This window comes from Pogona vitticeps, chromosome 3, assembly GCF_051106095.1.
Source record: "Pogona vitticeps strain Pit_001003342236 chromosome 3, PviZW2.1, whole genome shotgun sequence".
In the NCBI taxonomy this organism is placed as follows: domain Eukaryota; kingdom Metazoa; phylum Chordata; class Lepidosauria; order Squamata; family Agamidae; genus Pogona; species Pogona vitticeps.
The window spans coordinates 232094926-232113088 of NC_135785.1; the positions used below are offsets into that span (position 1 = coordinate 232094926).

The 18163-nt window shown below is 37.8% G+C and overlaps 1 protein-coding gene across 13 annotated transcripts in view; it reads right to left on the minus strand.

Annotated features, from left to right (window-relative positions):
* ZBTB20 (zinc finger and BTB domain containing 20) overlaps nt 1–18163 on the minus strand; it is a 675920-nt gene that overhangs the window by 27760 nt on the left and 629997 nt on the right. For all 13 annotated transcript variants that reach the window (XM_072993815.2, XM_072993818.2, XM_072993813.2 and 10 more), the window contains one exon: nt 1–1897. This exon is cut by the window's left edge and continues 27760 nt beyond it. In XM_072993815.2, coding sequence (XP_072849916.2) covers nt 1479–1897 — 419 coding nt within the window. In that variant the 3' untranslated portion in view covers nt 1–1478. The remainder of the gene's footprint in view (nt 1898–18163) is intronic.

Below are 18163 nucleotides of genomic sequence, written 5' to 3' on the forward strand. Positions count from 1 at the left end.
CACTCTATTCTCTGGTTGCTATGTTCAAACTAATAAAAGCACAGGAAAAAAACAACAGAAAATAAATTGACACATATTTTGTCTTCTTTGAACTCAACCATAAGGATAACCTCATTCTCCTTTGCTCTTTTCTATTTGGAAGTAGGATACTGTACCTAATCTTAAAAGTCTTCATCTACTGTAAGTTATATATGTGCACTACATATGTGTGTGTGTGTGTGTGTGCATGTGTATCCACATACACAGACATATATGCACACAGATATATAGTTACACAACTGAGCAGATATTAGTGGCAGTGTATGCAAAACAAGAGAAAACAAAAATTACTTTAACAAGGTTACAATTTTGTTTTTTCATTTTTTTACACAAATACTGTGGTAAATATATTTTTTAAAAAAATCAGCACTCTATCTGGTAAACACCACCTCTGTCCCTCTATAAAAAAATTGAATTAAAAAAAATCATGAGACCTCTTTTTAGTTACTTCCCACCCATGTCATACTTTACTTTCTTCCACAAGAATAAACCTTGATGCAGCCTTTTTGATTTTTACTCCCAACACCTGTGGAAGCTAATCCTTTCTTGTCCCTAGAACATTAGGTGAAAAAACTCTTGAAATTTTTTCTTTTTGCTATTTCTTCTTTGATAAAGTCCCAATGATTATGCTGAGGCCTTGGACTCAGCCAGATACTGAATAAATTACGAAAAAGCCATCTTCGCTCACCTCATTCTTACTTAATTTTTTCTAGCCTTTGATGAAAGATGGTTAATCAGGGAGAAAGAAGATGGGGACTATGAATCAGAATGTGTGGAAAGGAACACAATCCACAAGAGGAATCTATTATTCTCCTTCCCCATCCTGCAGGGACTCCACACCATCCAACCCAAACTCCCTTGCCCTTCTCCAAAGCCCTTCTTATAATAACGATTATTATATTATAGGGCTCACTTTCTGAGGTTTTTGCTTAACCATTTAGTTCTATTCCACAGTTTTAACTGGATACTCTGAAGTCCAAAGTGGTCAGAATTGTGAATCTGTCCACTGAAACACTGCAAGCGGTGTACTTACGACAGTAGGCCTTGTAGATTTCATAATATATTTCTCTTTGTTGCTGTTGTTTTGTAGTGCTCTTCACAAGTGACAAAAAGATATTTTTAAAAGTTTTGTCTGTAGTAAAGAAGGGTTGTATTTAGAGGCCAGTAGCTAGAGATCTAACCAGTAGATCTCCTGAAGCACTATCTGGCCTTAAGGCCACCATCAAAGGAAGGCAAGGTTAATTACTTTTCACCCAGCTTCCAGAAATGTAATGTACCAGCAGGCAAAAACAGTTCTTCATGTAGTACAAAAATGAAATGAAAATAAAATGAACAAAGAAGTAAAAACAAACAAACAAAAATATCAAATTCTAGTGCCATAGCTTCTTGTTGTTTCTCTGGTTGGGCTTTGTTGTTGTTCATAACAGAATAGATTTTACTTATCCATCTGAAACATGCATTCTCATGTGGTCATTGAAATGCTCAATTTGGTCAAACTTAGCTGGACAGACGGAGCAGACATAGGTGGTTCCCTCTGTGCAAGCCAACACTCCTGTGGGAAGAGCCCTTGCACCAGTCCCTGTTGTGGTAGGTGTTCCATTTGTAGCACTATGGAGAGCCACATGTCTTTCAAGCAGGGTCTTATGGGAGAATTTTTTCTTGCAGATGTAGCATTCATAGGATTTCTCCCCTCGGTGGAGCCGCATGTGCACATTCAGGGAGCTCTTCTGGGTAAAGCGCTTGTTACAGATGCTGCATTGGTAGGCTCTGACACCAGTGTGTGTCACCATGTGTTTGATTAGGTAATCCTTTAGGGAGAATGATCGCCAACAGATGCTGCATTGGTGGGGCTTCTCACCTGCATTGTGGCACACAGAAAAGGAAAAACATGAGAGGGAGAAAAAAAAATTAATACCAACGAAGCTATCTAATGAACAGGCCAGTTTGAATTCACTTCTAATTGCGGAATTGTTGATTCAGTGAAGAGAGGTTTCTTAGCAATCAGTAATTTTTGTTTTACTGTATGTGAGGAGTTTTCTTTTTTTGAAAAAATTTCTTATTTAAAAACAATATTGCATTTTTTTTCAAACAGAAAGTAACTTGACCAAAGTTTCCAAGGACATATTTATAGGCACTTGGCTCTCTAGGATACTTGTTATCTTTGTTTTTTAAAAAAAATATTATTGCTGCTATAATGTCATGAATTATACTAATGAGGATGCATAGTTTAACAAAGGTAAATGGGGATCCTGAGTTTTGTTTGAATGCAAATAGACAGGAATGAATTTTGAAGATGTATTTAAATGAGTACCAGTCACTATTTTCAGACATGTTAAAGGGGAACATATCATTCATAAGCATATACACACAGTCTTCATCTAAGCCAGTGGTCCCCAACCTTGAGCCTCCAGATGTTCTTGGACTTCAACTCCCAGAAATCCTGGCCAGCAGAGGTGGTGGTGAAGGCTTCTGGGAGTTGTAGTCCAAGAACATCTGGAGGCCTAAGGTTGGGGACCACTGATCTAAGCCATACTAAGTCTCCACTTCACTTCACTACCAGTTCAACCAATATTGTACACCATGTGGCAGTCAGTAATACTTTGCAACAAGGAGAGATGTAAAGGAACACAGCATATCTTTGCTGCAATGCAGCTCACACCAAAGCCCAAGAACACTATGTCAATAAAAGTGACAGGTTGGCCTCATCAATCAGCTGCAGCAAATTACACAAACCTTGCACCAATAGCAATAGGATTCCAGCCACTGGATATTAATTCAGAATAAAACTGTTGGTTTGCAGTCCTTCTAAGACAGAACAGCAAGTTTTTTTTTTTTAGATAAAAAAGAATATAGCAGGAAGAATGCTAATTTACAATTTATTAAAGGAGAAATAGGGTGCTCCTCCATTGTGATAAATTTCCCTATAGTACCTTTTGGAGGTACACTGGAGATTCAGAAAGGCATTTTGTGTTTAGTCACTTACAAAGTAAGACAGTTAAGACATCATGTCTGGATTTGATTGACTAGTAGAAGCTGGTGAAAAATAATATTTTAATCTCCCCAATAGGGAACAACAAATTTAAAGTAAAATAGCAAAGTTGCAGGAAAGAATTACTAATAAATAATATTGGGTTTTACAAAAGCTATCTTATCACATGTAGACTTAAATAAGAAGGTGACATGTTATGATCTGTACAAATCTTCAAATAACTTTCATTTTATGAATGTGTGATATTGTACTTCTCCTACTCAATATCATACATATGTTGCCAGCAAGAAAAAGGATGCCAAGCTTGATAGATAAAACCTTTATTGGCATAAGTAAAAATTGACATAGTCATAGTAGTTTGTTAGGTAACTACATATATAGGCATCAAGAGGGTGGAAAAGTGTTAGACATCCTCAAAGGAACAGTGGTTTTCTCTTAACAATATTATCTTTCTACAATGTAAGTCATCTCGACTATCAGCATATAGTGAACTTTATCCATATCTGACCTCCCTTCTAGTTTTAATAAAATTGGAGCTATTAACCTTGTTTGGCAGATTGAGTGAAATGGGCAGTGCAAAAACATATGAACAAGGGTTTCCAGCACCCCCTGTTCACATGGGCAGTGCCTTTCAGAATATGGAACTGCATTAAATCTGCCATATAATATAGCAGTAAGCATGACATTTCATCTGGCCAAAGAAAAAACCCTACATTTTTGGGGGCATTTGCGCAAGGAAAGGTAGGCAGAAGGTTTACCCATTTTAGGAGGAATATGGAAAAACAATGGTGAACAGAATTTATTGGCAGCACTACAAAGGTCCTGGAATTCAATATCCAAAATAATTTGGAAAGCTAGCGCTTGACTTAGAGCTCCAAGGTAGTCGCTATCTATACTAATTGATTTCAATTTTTCAAGTGGACCGTTGACCCAAAAGGTGGGACAGAGTCCCACAGAAGCTGGTATAATAAACTGTCTATGTTTGAATTGTAATAGATACTTAAACAAAATTTGAATGATCTCAACCAAGCTACAGTCTGTATTAAAGATACTCTGGACTCCAGACAGAGTACCGAATAGGGCACACATCTAGGTAGTCCTAACACTTTGCATAAGAAGGGGGATTGTAGCTGTTCGAGCTGTTGCACTTGCCCAAATTGGGAAACCATAGAGGGCGTGTGGAATAATTTTGGACTTGAAAACTTGTAATGCTGCTGGGACAAACTGATTTCCTGAATTATAGTAAAAACGCAGAATAGATTAAGTAGTGATCCTAGCTGCGTTTATAGCCATTTTTCAGTGGGGGACCAAGAGTGCTTATAATGAAAAAGAACACCTAAGTATTTATACTGTTTAACCTGTTCTATGAGTTTTCAAGGTTTTGCCACATTCATTAAAGAAATCAAACTGTTGTTACACTCGTTCCTTGACAGTAATTTTTGGAACTTTTGTTAAGTTCCTCCAGTTAATTTTGTTCCCAATTGCTGACTCGTTCCGTAGAGTGAGGGAGGCAGCCCTCATATTGACTTCTAAGACCATATCTGCAAACAAAGAGAGGTGATCACTGATGGTGAAATGTGCCACACATGGTTTCAGAGAAAATGATCTCAAAATATAATCAATGACGCTAGAACCCTGGGTGGCTATATGTGTGTATTCCCCTGCATCCGGGAATTCTGCTAAACCATTTAGCCAAATTAAATTGAAGCGAATGCACAGGTTAGCTATTGAGACTCCTGCTGTATTACAGACATGGTTCTTGGACTGTCTGCTGAAGGTGCAACAGGCAGGAAGGGAAGTATCGCAGTCCACATCTAACACTTTCAGAAATATTAGATCATCTTTTTCCCACCCTGGCATTCAAATCACCTGCCAAGATGAACTCAGCCAGTGGGAACCTCCTCTCATTTGGTTAAGGAGTTACACTGTTGAAACCACTGTAGATTATTAAGACCTGGGAGTATGTATATGTTGACTAGAATCAACACTTTGTTAGGAGTACAAATCTTAATACAGTGGACCCTCGACTTACAGACTTTTCGAGTTACAGACTTCTCTGGCTGCAAAATTTAGGTTCGACTTGCAGCTGGAGAATCGACCTACAGACCAGAAAAAACCCAAAATGGAACAGAACAAAAACGGAACAAAAACGGCCGGTTGCGGATTAATTGGTTTTCAATGCATTGTAGGTCAATGGAGCCTCGACCTACAGCCACCGTTCCAATACGGATTAATTCCGTAAGTACAGGGTCCACTGTAGTCAATAGATGACACTGAGAGAGAGAGAGGCAATTCAATATACTCTGAATTTAAGGAAGTTTTAACCACTGCAGCTAGGCCAGCAGTTGGTCTCCCTTTCGTTATTGACCTTAATTGCAGGTTCGCAATACACCTTAGACCCTCCCAGCAGTACTTGGTCTACAGCCAACATTTCCTGTAATAATACAATATCATAATTTTTGATGTAATTCACAAATGAGCTATCTTTACATTTACGCTTCCAGCCTATGTTCCATGAAAGAATTTCCTTTGTAAGGTGGTCTAGATTTGTGGCTTCTGGAAGTGAATTTAATGGGTCATGAAGTAGCAGATCATCCGCTGTGGGTTTTCCTGGATGGGTTTGCGCCACTCCCACAATGTTGGGAATGGAGTAGTGGTGGGTAGATGCTCTGATGCAGACCAAAGGGAGCTAAAGGAATGGAGGGTGATGTGGAGAATTCAATGATCAATGAAGGATCAGCCGGCAGGGTGGTGTAAAATCTTTACAAGTGGTCCCAGCTTCTTCCACAAGTTCATCTCCATCAATATCCAGTTACATCAGTAAGTCCTTGGATGGTGATTCAGTTTTGTCCTGACCAGTTACCATCTGAGTAATACTGTTTACCTGCTTTGCAATGCTGCCCCACTTGTGGCCCAAGCTGGAAGTCTTCTCCTGGACCTTGAAGAGCTCTAGAGTAGACTCAATTTTAGGTTTTTGTATCATCCCTTCTGCTGGCATTATTGTTAAGCTATGCACAGCTGGGAACCTCTTCAATTTACTAGGGATTCTTCCAAGGACTTGGTCAAGCACTCCAGCTTATCCAGGGAGACTAGTTCTCTGGTCGTTTTGACTATGTTTGGTTCAAAGGAGCCTTGTGCCATTTCCCCTCTGCTGGGACATGCTCCCTTACTTTTCCCCTGTGCCTGGAGCTGTTGGATATGGGAGTGTGAAGGTTCTTTTCCCTTTTGTTTTAGTAAGTCCTATAGGGAGTCCAGCTGATCAGCAATATGCTGGATTTTCTGAAAGACAGCCTTCACTGTCTTCCCTGTAGCTGTGCAGTGCTTCCCCATTAATCTCAATAGCTGGAGATCTATTACCCCTTATCCACCAGGGTCAATACATCTTCACCCTCCTCTGAGGTTTCTAACCTTTCACCAGCTTGAATAGATACAGTTTGTTTCATAGTTGGTCCTGCTGTTTTCAAGTCAGTAAGAGGGGGTTTCAATAATTGAGACTTTTTCTCGTTAGATTCCTGGGAATCTGTAGCCAAAACAGAGAACTTATTTCAAGTGGTGTTTATAGCTGACTCACAGTTTCCATCACAAATAAGTCCATCTGATCTAGTCGCGGTTGTTTAGCGACCTTGGGAAGAAAGTTAGAAGCAGTCCACTGTCATTTCTTCTTCTTCCCCCTTATGCCGTTTTTTTGCGCTCCAATAATCCACAGTAATCCAGGTGTTTAAAAGTCAATTTAGGCCACCACTGTAGTCTCTAGATACCCGCAGAGCACATCATTAGTATGATGAGAAAATAGAAATGCCTGAGTGTAGGGTTAAAATAAATAAGATTTAAAAAAAGAGTGAGCCACAGGACAGTTGTCATCACTGAGTGACCCCCATCACTGAGTGACGCTTTATATAGCAAAGGGTAGCCTGAGTGTTGACAACATTAATGGCAGCAATGACAGTGGTCTACACCAGTGGTCCCCAACCTTGGGCCTCCAGGTGTTCTTGGACTTCAACTCCCAGAAATCCTGGTCAGCAGAAGTGGTGGTGTAGGCTTCTGGGAGTTGTAGTCCAAGAACATCTGGAGGCCCAAGGTTGGGGACCACTGGTCTACACGATACTCTCTTGTGTTCACTACCATTCACAAAAAGACACCAAGCAAGGGAAAATCCTGGAAGCTGAATCCTCTTTTCATTAGTTAACTACTTTATACCTAAACACAAAGCAACGATCAGAAGTGTTTTTGACATGTGTCAATGGTAGTGAGCACAAGAGATAGACAATGGTCTATCCTGTAGACCAGGATTCCCCAAACCACGACCAGGCCACGGAGACAGATCTTTTTAAAAAAAATTATATAAAATCCATCCATGTTGATTTAACATCGTGCCACCTGAGTACAGCTTATATTCATTTGTTAAAACAACTACCATACACATTACGCTCTTAATCTATACAACGTCCTTCTAACCATTGATAGAACAAGTCCCATGTTTGATAATATTTTGTATCTTCTTTTCCTTTGATTTTCAGTGTTAGTCTATCCATTTTGGCGCAGTCCAGTATCTTTTTAATTATTTCTTGATTTGTAGGTGTTCCTTCCTTTTTCCAGTACTGTGCATATATAATTCTTGCTAATTCTTGTTAAAATATGCAATATTAAATATACATTTTGTTTATCAACACTTTCTGGTATTATATCTAATAGAAATAGTTCTGGATTAAAATGTACATGTTTTTTGATTATTATAAGAAGCCATATATGTATTTTTTTTTCCATTTCTTTTTCTTTATCACAGGTCCACAAAAGGTGATAATAAGTTCCAGTTTTTTATGACATTTCCACCATTTACTTGACCCATTAGAGCAGTGGTCCCCAACCTTGGGCCTCCAGATGTTCTTGGACTACAACTCCCAGAAACTTTCACCACCACCTCTGCTGGCCAGGGTTTCTGGGAGTTGAAGTCCAAGAACATCTGGAGGCCCAAGGTTGGGGACCACTGCATTAGAGTACATTTTAGCTAATCTATCAGGTGGTAAATGCAATCTATAAAACATTTCATATAAATTCTCTTTATAGGATGTTGCCATTGTCATCTTATAGTTTCTAGACCACAGCTCTTGCCACCTTTCAAAGTCAATATTGTATCCAAAATTTTGTGCCCATTGAACCATCGTTTCTTTGACCTGTTCATCGTCCATTTTCCAGTTTAGAAGGAATTTATATATTTTCCTAATTAGTTTATCATCTAACGCTAACATTACTTGGTCAAAAGTTGTCTGTTCTTTATAAAAATCATACATTTTTAAGTCCCTTTCATATCTTGATTGTATTTGCATTATAGACCACCATGATGCATCTAATCCCTGGTCTATAAGATCTTGTTTTGGCTTTAATCTCCTATCTATGTCTTAAATATCTGTATAAGTCAGAATTTTTCCAAAATTCAAAAGGTTGGGATGGACAAATGCTTCTATGGGTGAAACCCATCCTGGTATTTTTGTGTACATTTTCATTTTTTCCCATATCATATACAGGGAGTTTCTAACACAGTGGTTTTGAAAATACCTATGAGTTTTAACTTTCTGATACCATAAAAAGGCATGCCAACCCAACTGTAGATCATGTCCTTCTAAGTACAAAAGTCTTTTGTTTTTCAGGGTAATACATTCTTTCAGCCAGGTTAGAGCAGATGATTGGTAATATAAGGTCCAGTCTGGTAAACCAAATCCTCCATTTTCCTTGGATTCTTGAAGCATTTTTAATTTGATTCTGGCTTTCTTCCCTTGCCAAATATATTTTAATATCGCTTTATTTAGATCGTCAAAGTATTTTTTCTCTATTTTCACTGGCACTGTTTGAAACAAAAAAAGTAGCTTTGGCAAAATGTTCATTTTGATTGTTGCAATTCTTCCTAATAGTGATAGTTGTAGGTTTTTCCATTTTTCTGGGTCTATTTTTATTTGATTAAGTAGTTTCATATAATTATCTTCTTTTATAGTTACACATCTGGCATTTAAGTATATTCCAAGGTACTTGACTTTTTTAACTATTTGTAAATCTGACATCTTTGAGAGTTGATTTTTTTGCTTGGCTGTTATGTTTTTCACTATGACTTTAGTTTTTTCATTATTTATCTTCAATCCCACTAGTTTTCCAAATTCATTGATTTTCTCCAGTAATCTCGATGTTGTTTCCAGTGGGTCTTCCAATATAAACACCAAATCGTCTGCAAATGCTTGTAGTTTATAGCTCTCGTCCTTTATTTTGGTGCCTTTAATCTCTGGGTCATTCCTCACATTCCTATTTAATACTTCCAGAGTTAATATAAATAGCAATGGAGAGAACGGACATCCTTGTCTTGTGCCTTTTTTAATATTAATATTATCCGTCAGTTCACCATTTACAATTACTTTAGCTATTTGTTCATTATAGATTGTCTCAATTACATTTATAAAGTTTTTGCCAAAATCCATAGCTTTTATTTGCTGTATCATAAATTGCCAATTCATATTATCAAAGGCTTTTTGGGCATCCAAAAAGATTAATGCCATTTGCTTCTCTGAATGTACCTCATAATATTCTAATATAGCCAAGATTATCCTTAGGTTGTACCTTAGTTGTCTTTCTGGCAAAAATCCATTTTGGTCTGAATGGATGAACTCCATTAAAAACCTTTTCAGTCTTTCCGCTATAATTACTGCAAAGATTTTAAAGTCCACATTCAACAGTGATATTGGTCTAAATTTTTTTATATGTGTGGAGTCCGCATCTTCTTTTGGTATTAAAGTGATGTATGCTTCTAGCCATGTCTTGGGTATTTTAGCTTCTAGTAGTACTTCATTGCAGACCTCTTTTATTGGTACGCTTATTATATCTTGGAAGGATTTATAAAATTCCACTGGTAGTCTGTCTCGTCCTAGAGTCTTATCATTTTTTTGTTTTTTAATTGCTTCTGTTACTTCCATCATTGTTAGTTTCTCATTTAGGAGATTTTTTAATGTTTTCTGGTCCTTTAGGGAGATTTGCTTTTTTGATATATTGTATTATCTTTTCAAGAGAAATTTCTTGGGTATCATAGAGATTAGCATAATATTCTTTAGTTTTTTTTATTTGCTCTTTTTGATATTGGAGGTCTCCGTTTTGATCTTATAGCTTTGTTATCAGTCTTTTTTGTTTTTCTTTTTTCAACCTATAGGATAGCCATCTTCCAGGTTTATTGGCGTTCTTGAAGAAATTTTGTTTAGCTCTTTTAACTTGTTGAGCTAATTCTTCTGATTCTATTAAGTTTAATTTATGTTTCACTATCTCCATCTGATTTTTAAGAGTTTTCTTCTGTGGTTCTTTTTGTAGCTCTAGCTCCAGTTTTTTAAGTTCTTCTTTCAGTTTTGTAAGTTGTTGGTTTTTTCTTTTATTCCTTTTGGCTATATATGATATGGCCAATCCTCTGAAGTATGCTTTAGCTGTGTCCCAAATTGTTTCCAGGGATGTTTCCTCTTTTTTATTTTCTTTGAAGAAGAGTTTCATTTCTTTTTTAGTTCTTTCCACAAATTCTTTATCCTTCAATATTCCCTGGTTTAAAGTCCATCTTGTCTTGTCTTTTCTCTCTCCTTTCCACCGCATTTTCATTGGGTTATCGTCTGCCCAAATATTGGTTTCTATTTCTACTTCCTGTATTTCAGTTTTTAATTCATATCTATTCTCAACCAAGATTTATGTCTATTTGAATAGAAGGTGTGGCTGAGTAGTAGAGTTTCCCAATCTTCGGGTAAATTTGATATTTGTAATGCTGCTGTTTAATGTGTGTTTCTTGAAGACAGATTATATCTGCTTTAGTTTTTTGTAGTTTTGAAAAAACATGATTTCTTTTTCTTGGTGCATTCAAACTGTTAATATTCACTGAGAAGATCCCAATTTCATTCTCCATCTTGTTTACTTGTATTTAGGTTTTATTGCCCTGGTATTCTTTTTTTCTTTGTGCTTTGTTCAAATCTTGTTCAGTATCCTTTTTCTGACTCTCTTCTTCACTTAGCTCACTCTCCTCTTCTGGTGTTTTCTCTCTCTGTTTTCTACTTTTTTCTTCATTTATATCTTGTCCCTGTGCTTCTTCTTCAAAGAAGATTATATGTCTTTCAAGGAATTCTCTTGCTTTTTGGATGGAGTCAAGTCTGTGTCTTCTTGAGTTCCAATTGACCAGGATCCCTTCAGGTACCAGCCATCTGAAATTCACTCCTTTTCTAATCAGTTTAGTGGTCAAAAATTGATATTGTTTCCTCCCCTCTCTTATTCTCCAAGGTATCTGGTTTCAATACCGCAATTTCCTTTTGTTGGTATTGTATTGGTTCTTCACTGGCCCTTCGCAGTATTTCATCTCTTGTTGATCTTTTCACAAACTTTACGTGTACTTCACGTGGTATTCTATTCTTTCTTGCATAGTTTGAATTTAATCTATATGTTTGGTCTAGCTCACTTTCCAACTCTTCTTTTTCAATTCCCAGTGCCTCTGCCAAAATGGTTGCCATCAGTTCTGTTAAGTCCTCCTGTTTATCTTCTGGTATGTTTTGAAATCTAAGAATGTTTGAGGCTCTTTCCATCTCCATCACTGCAACTGAGTCTTGTAGGTTTTTATTAGCCTGGACAAGTTCGTGGTTTTCTCTTTTCAGTTCATCCAATCTCTTCTCTGTTTGTTCTGCCTTATTTTCCAATTTTCCAATTCTTTGTTGGTTCTTTATAGTATTTTGCTGAATAGCTTGGAGTTGAGTGTTCATCATGCCTATTTGTTCATTGATTTTATCCATTTTCTCTTCCAGTTTCTGTTGATTAAGCTTGGCTTCTTCATGGTTTCTTCTTGATTTTTCTTTGTCTCCTCTTTGTACGATACAACTGTATCTTGAATCTTCTGGAGTGTTGCTTGTAGATCTTTCTGAAATTTTTCTTGAAATAGCAATGTATCAATAGACCTTTGCTGTACTGGACTGGGAGCCCCAGATGATGGTGCAGAGGCTGTTTTTTGGCAGTTTTAGATAGATTTGGTAGGCTCATTGTGGATACTTTTCCCCAAATATCAAATCAACCCTCCAAAGTTCTGTTGATCTGCTACACTGCCTTTTCCACCCTTTAGTTATTCAATTACAGTCAATATATAATTATATCAGCAATACCTTATACTCAATGGTCATCAATAATACCTGATCATCACAACTCTATATTCTAAGCAAACTATTAGTTTTACAATTTTACAATTTGATATAACAAAGTTTCAAGAGTTATTCCCACTGTTTGCTGGCTAGCACGGCATTCAGTCCAGTTCTCATGTATCTATCCAAATCTGGCCAGATGATCTAGAGTTTTTAATTGTAAATCCAGCTCAATCAAAAGCCGTAAAGTTTATTATTTGTAATCCAAGAGTTAATTGTCCATAATCATCATTAATTAATCCAAGGTGCAGCTCCAAAAGGGAAAAAAAGCAGGCTTTAAAAGTTTTAGCTAAGCCGGGTCATTATAAGAGATATCTGTTGCTCTTCATCTGGGCTCACTGCCAGTTCCGCTGTTCAGACATAACAAGGTTTCAGGGTTTGCCTCCACTCTTTAATGCCCAGGAAGAATGATTTCTTTAGTTCCTGATCTCCATTTACAATGCTAAGTTCAAAAAACACCCATTATTTCCCCTCTTTTGCTTTCCAAGAGATTCCAACAAATACAGATTAATGTTCCATAGGATAGACTTGCCGTGTCCTTCTTAGCCTCCCTTCGGAGCAGTGGACCGTTCCTTTCTTTTGTCGCCGCTTCCTTTCTCCAGCTGGGGGACGGCTTAGAATTCTTTCTTTTAAGGAGTTGTTTTAGTCAGGAATATTGATAGAATTAGTAAAAGGAGAAGAAAAATAGTTTCACCCAGGTTGATAACATGATGCAAAACATCCAGAACTTAGTGCTTGTTTTCTCCAGCAGCCGATGACTTGGACAAGCCGCTAGCAAGCAAGTGGCTTGTTTTTCTCCTGCTGGTTTGAGGAGTTTCCTGCCATTATCTTCGTGATCTACAGGTATCTCCCCCTCGCTCGTCACCTCTCTGGGGTGACTTAAGCCCCTTGGGGGCTCCCTGGCAGGCTGAAAAGCAGTCTCGGGGAGCAGAGCTCTGTCTCCCTGGACTGTATTGTCATGACGTCAAGCCGGAAGTCCGTCCAGAGACAGATCTTCGAGGGCTGAAGGAATGAGTGTGTATGCACATATGTGTGTATGTGCACACACTCTGGCCCACCCATATGCACAAATGCACACATCTATGCATGCACGTACACACACACACCCTGCATGCAAACACCCACCCCCGCATGCACGCCCTACCCATGCATGCACAGATGCACACACACTCCACATGCACGTACAGACACACGCATGCACAGACACATGCCCCTATGGACACCCATCCACACACACGGACACGTCACCCCCCAGGTCCTTGAGGAATGGTCTTCGACGAAACCGGTCCCTGGTGTTAAAAAGGTTTGGGACCACTTCTGTAGACCGTCTCAATAGCTGCCATTGGTGTTGTCAACATTCAGGCTGCCCTTTGCTATATAAAGCCTGGTATCCTTTTTTTCTGCTGGAAATCTGGGCGTGATACTGTGCAGCAATTTCGGGTCATCTGCTGGAGTTTTGAATCATGGATACAGAAGCACTGTATTCTACATTCATAAAATTGAGGGCTTTTAAAAAAGAACTCCTGGCACAGTAGTTAAACAGCAATGCTGCAGCCAAGACTGTGCTCATGGTCTGAATTTGATCCTGATGGGCTCAGGTAGCTATCTCAAGGCTGACTCAGCCTTCCATCCTTCTGAGGTCAGTAAACTGAGTACCCAGCTTACTGGGGGTGGGGATAAAGCAATGTGTACCCTGCATAATTAAATTGCAAACCACCCAAAGAGTGTTTTAAGCACTATGGAGCAGGTATATAAGCAGCAGCCTTTTGTACTATGGTTGCTGGGGAAGGATGGAAGCAAGGGATAAGATGTGGCTGTCTTTGCTCTGTACCAAAATATTTTTTTGGGCTGAATGAAATGGTGAACCAAGGGCGTGAGTGTGTGCAAAACATATAACAGAGAAACATGCATATCCTTTAACCTCTCAGGTAAACTAATGTTGCTGTAATTGCTCTGCAGACTAGAAATTATGCTCAGATTTCCAAATATTGTCTTTGAGTTAGGCAAACTGAGAAAGAAAAGCTACATAGAGCCAAAAGCTTTATGGACATGTTGTGTGCATGTTTTCCAAAAGATGTCCATTTGCCTTTTGAAATATAAAAAAGGAAGAGGTTGGTGTTAGCTAAGATTGTCACTGTAAACCAAGGTCAAAATCACCCATACCATGTGAAAAAAAGGCAGTAAAGAAAGACAGAGACAAAAATCAACTCATTTGAAATGAGGTGTTGGAGGAGAGTCTTACAAGATATTATAGACAGTCAGAAAGGCACAAAAGTGGATGCTCAATCAAGTGAAGCCTGAACTCTCTCTAGGTCAAAAATGAGTGAACCAAGCTACCATGCACATAAAGTTAGAAAACAGAACTAATGAGAAAGGGGCATTAGCAAAAGAGGAAGACCTAAGTTGGTTTCATTCAATGAAAGAATCCACAGCTGTTAGTTTGCAAGCCCTGAGCAAAACCTACTGGAAAAGACAATATTGCTAGGTGAGGGGCAATAAGAAAAGATGACGACCTAAGACTAGATGCTCTTGGTTTGCAAGATCTGAGCAGAGCTGTTAATAACAGGACATTTTGGAGATCATTAACTCGTATAATAACCACACATCAGAAGTTACTTGATGGCATATAACATCTTTGGAGTTTTTTAAAAAATTATCAAGCAATTGCATAGTGACAGGATGGGTGGAATGGTTGAAACTATGAAAGGATAAAGAGACCAAAGCTGTGCTTAACATCATGTAAGACCAATCCCAGGCACAAAGAGAAAAAAAGTAATTTCACATATAAAATGAGTGAACTTTGAAAATTTGTTCTCTATTCTTTTTAAATATCTTTTAAAGTCTTTTTATAACCAGACACAGAATCACTTTGTAAGCACAAATCCCTGTTTGGCCAGGAAGGGCTTAAAATACAATTGGGTCCTACTGCCCCAGATTGGAGCTGATTTCCCCTTTGAAGACTTGTGACATGAGATTGTTCTCAGAAATCCTGAGCGAATCCTGAGAGAATGTTTATTGAAAGCACTCAGGGCTGGAAGAAACATAAGTGCTCTTTGCTTTTGTAATGGACAAATACATCAAAATTTTATGCTAATTCCCTGGAGATACATGGTAAAATGTCCCCCTTTCTGGAGGACTGTCACTTCATTACTTTATTTAAAGCAAGTCTGTTTTATTGGCTCTTTAAGGAAAACCTCTCTTTTGACTTTCTGTAACCTTTCATTAACCTCCAAACATTTCTCTTCGAAGGCCAGGAAGCTGCAATGATGTATCTGTGCTGGCCAGCCTGTTCCACACATGCTCAGTCTTATTAAAAAGTGGTGGCTTTTCCCTTTTGAATTGCCTTTTGTGAGTATCAATATTTCAGCTTGTGAAGCCTGAATTCTTTCAGAATTAAAGGAAAACGGGTGAGACCAACCATTCTCTTCCAACACAAGCAAGATTGGTCTTTTCAATTTGTATGAGCTATTTTAAATCTGGGGATATTTAGAGATGCTTGTTTATGTAACATTTTGCTCTAAAAAACCCAACCATGTGCAATACTTTGATGAAATTAGAGATTTCTATAGGATCTTCAGAATGTCTTCTTCCAGTACAGAACCTATTACTAGAAATTTAATGCACATACAAGCATTAATTACTTAAATCTCTATTAAAAATGTATTAGATTTATGGAATAAAATATTCATGATAGTCCAAACATACTTAACATAATTATGCACTGTTCTTCTCTGTTCAATCTACAAGGTAAGTAGGTTAGCTAAAATTAAATGGTATTAATTTACTAACTGCTGCTTATTAACAAGTCACCACTTAGATTACCATATTTTTCCATCTATAAGATTCTATTTTTTCCTAAAATCATCACCCTAAAAATTGAGGGGAGTCTTTTACATAGAAGTAAGCTGGGATAGCTCAGGAGAGAACAAAACGGCACATACCTTGCCTCTTAAACAGAGGCTTAGTTTCCTACAGTCAGGAGACTCAGCTTCCTCCAAATCACGAGCCTTATGGAACTGACATCAGCTGATCCTGAACAAACCATTTGGAACACACCTCCTTAGAGGTGGAGCCTGTAGGCTCAAGATTCAACAGAGACAAAATGTCTGATGTTCTGAGCTCAGAGGCTGAATCCTGAAAGCTATGCTTTTTTAATTTTGGGGTTTGAAAATTGGGGGGGCATCTTATAAATGGGGCGTGTTATAAATGGAAAAATACGGTAATCATTGCATGCAAGTGAGTAGACTGGAGCACAGCCAGCAATTCAAATGGCTACTGCAACCTGTCAATTAGTGCTGTTTGCTGCTGCAAGTTACATTATTGCCTATCTGCCAGCAAAAATCTGCAAGAGGATTTTGGCCATTACAGTAATTTTTTAACATTTCTCTCATCTATCATACCTCCACGTTGACAGAAATACTATTTTATTTTACAAAGATGACACTGTTCATATATTCCAGGGATAAGTAAGTTTGAAAAAAATGATAAGTACATTTCTAAATGCACTCAATGAAAAACTAAAACAAATAACAATAAAGCAAAATTGTGAATTTTAGTAAAACTAAGATAGCAGTGTTCTTTAAATGACAAGATGTCATAAAGCAAGTCTGTTGCTCTGAACAATTGAACAAGTTAAGAGTGTTCTAATAATTTCAGCATAGCTTTTCAGTTATCAAGAGCACAGTTAGCTCAACATACTTATGTGGTAGAACAAGCTTTTCAGAGCAATTAAAATTTGAATGTGGTTCTTTTGTACAAAAGGTTACTTCTAGTGCTTTAAGTTTCCAAGACTAAACCTTTTGCTCAGTTATTTTATGTGACTGAAATTTGACCTGATGTTAATTCATGCCTGTTGGAGGTTGGGCACTCCAAATTTCATAAATATTTTTGCCTGTGGCTGGCTGTGCACTGAATGCCTTGTAAATGGAAGTTTTTCTTCATTTATTATACAGACAACTTAGGACATTTAATCATTATTTTAAGCTAAATTTAAATTATCATGCTTGCTGCTTTCCCTTTTGCTTGACTCAGACAATAGCAGCTGGAAAATGGCATTAACTTAAGACTATGTTCTTTTAATTTTTCACTACTAAAAGTTATCAATCTTGATCCAAGTAAAACAAGGGGCATATTTTGTTTTGCCTTTCTGATATGAGATACAGAGTAATTTGAGTGCCATAAAAAACCTGCTCTTCCACTTCAAGCTTCTGATATATCAGTATTCTATTTGCAAGATCTAACAATAGTAAGAAAACACTAAACAAATAAAAAAATAGGAGAGCCTTTAAAAATGCATGATTGAATGTTCTACCTTCTTGAGGACTGGTTTAAGAGAACTCTGTTACACAAACATGTATGCCTATGGGGAGACGGCAATAACAACCACAGGTCCACATATTCTGTTGTTTTCAGAGATTAATCAAGTAATCAAGAGTTAATTATTCCATTCCAATATCTTCCAGGGCAGTGGTTTCCCACATTGGGTCCCATGATGTTCTTGGACTAAAATTCCCAGAAGCCTTCACCACCAGCTGTGCTGGCCAGGATTTCTGGGAGCTGTAGTCTAAGAACATCTCGGGGCCCAAGGTTGGGAACCACTGACTTGCATTTGACTTTTATGTGTTATTTCCTCCTTGCAGATAATATGGTGATAGAAAAATCTGCCATTAGTAATAAGTCCATTATGATGCTGTTTCTACATACAAAAGATTATTCCTCTGCAGGCTGGAAGTGTCCAAAAACATGGTAAGCATTTTATTTGAAAAGCTGGAGATTATGCTTATCCTATATTTGTCGAATGATATTTCAGTATCTAACTGTGATGATTTTGGAGTTTTTTGCTTTCTCCCCTCCACCATACCACCTCCAGTCTCTGAAATAACTAGCCAGAGCAATACTCTTGACACAGATGTTACCCAACCCTGTTTTTGGACTTTCCTGAAAGACTAAATTC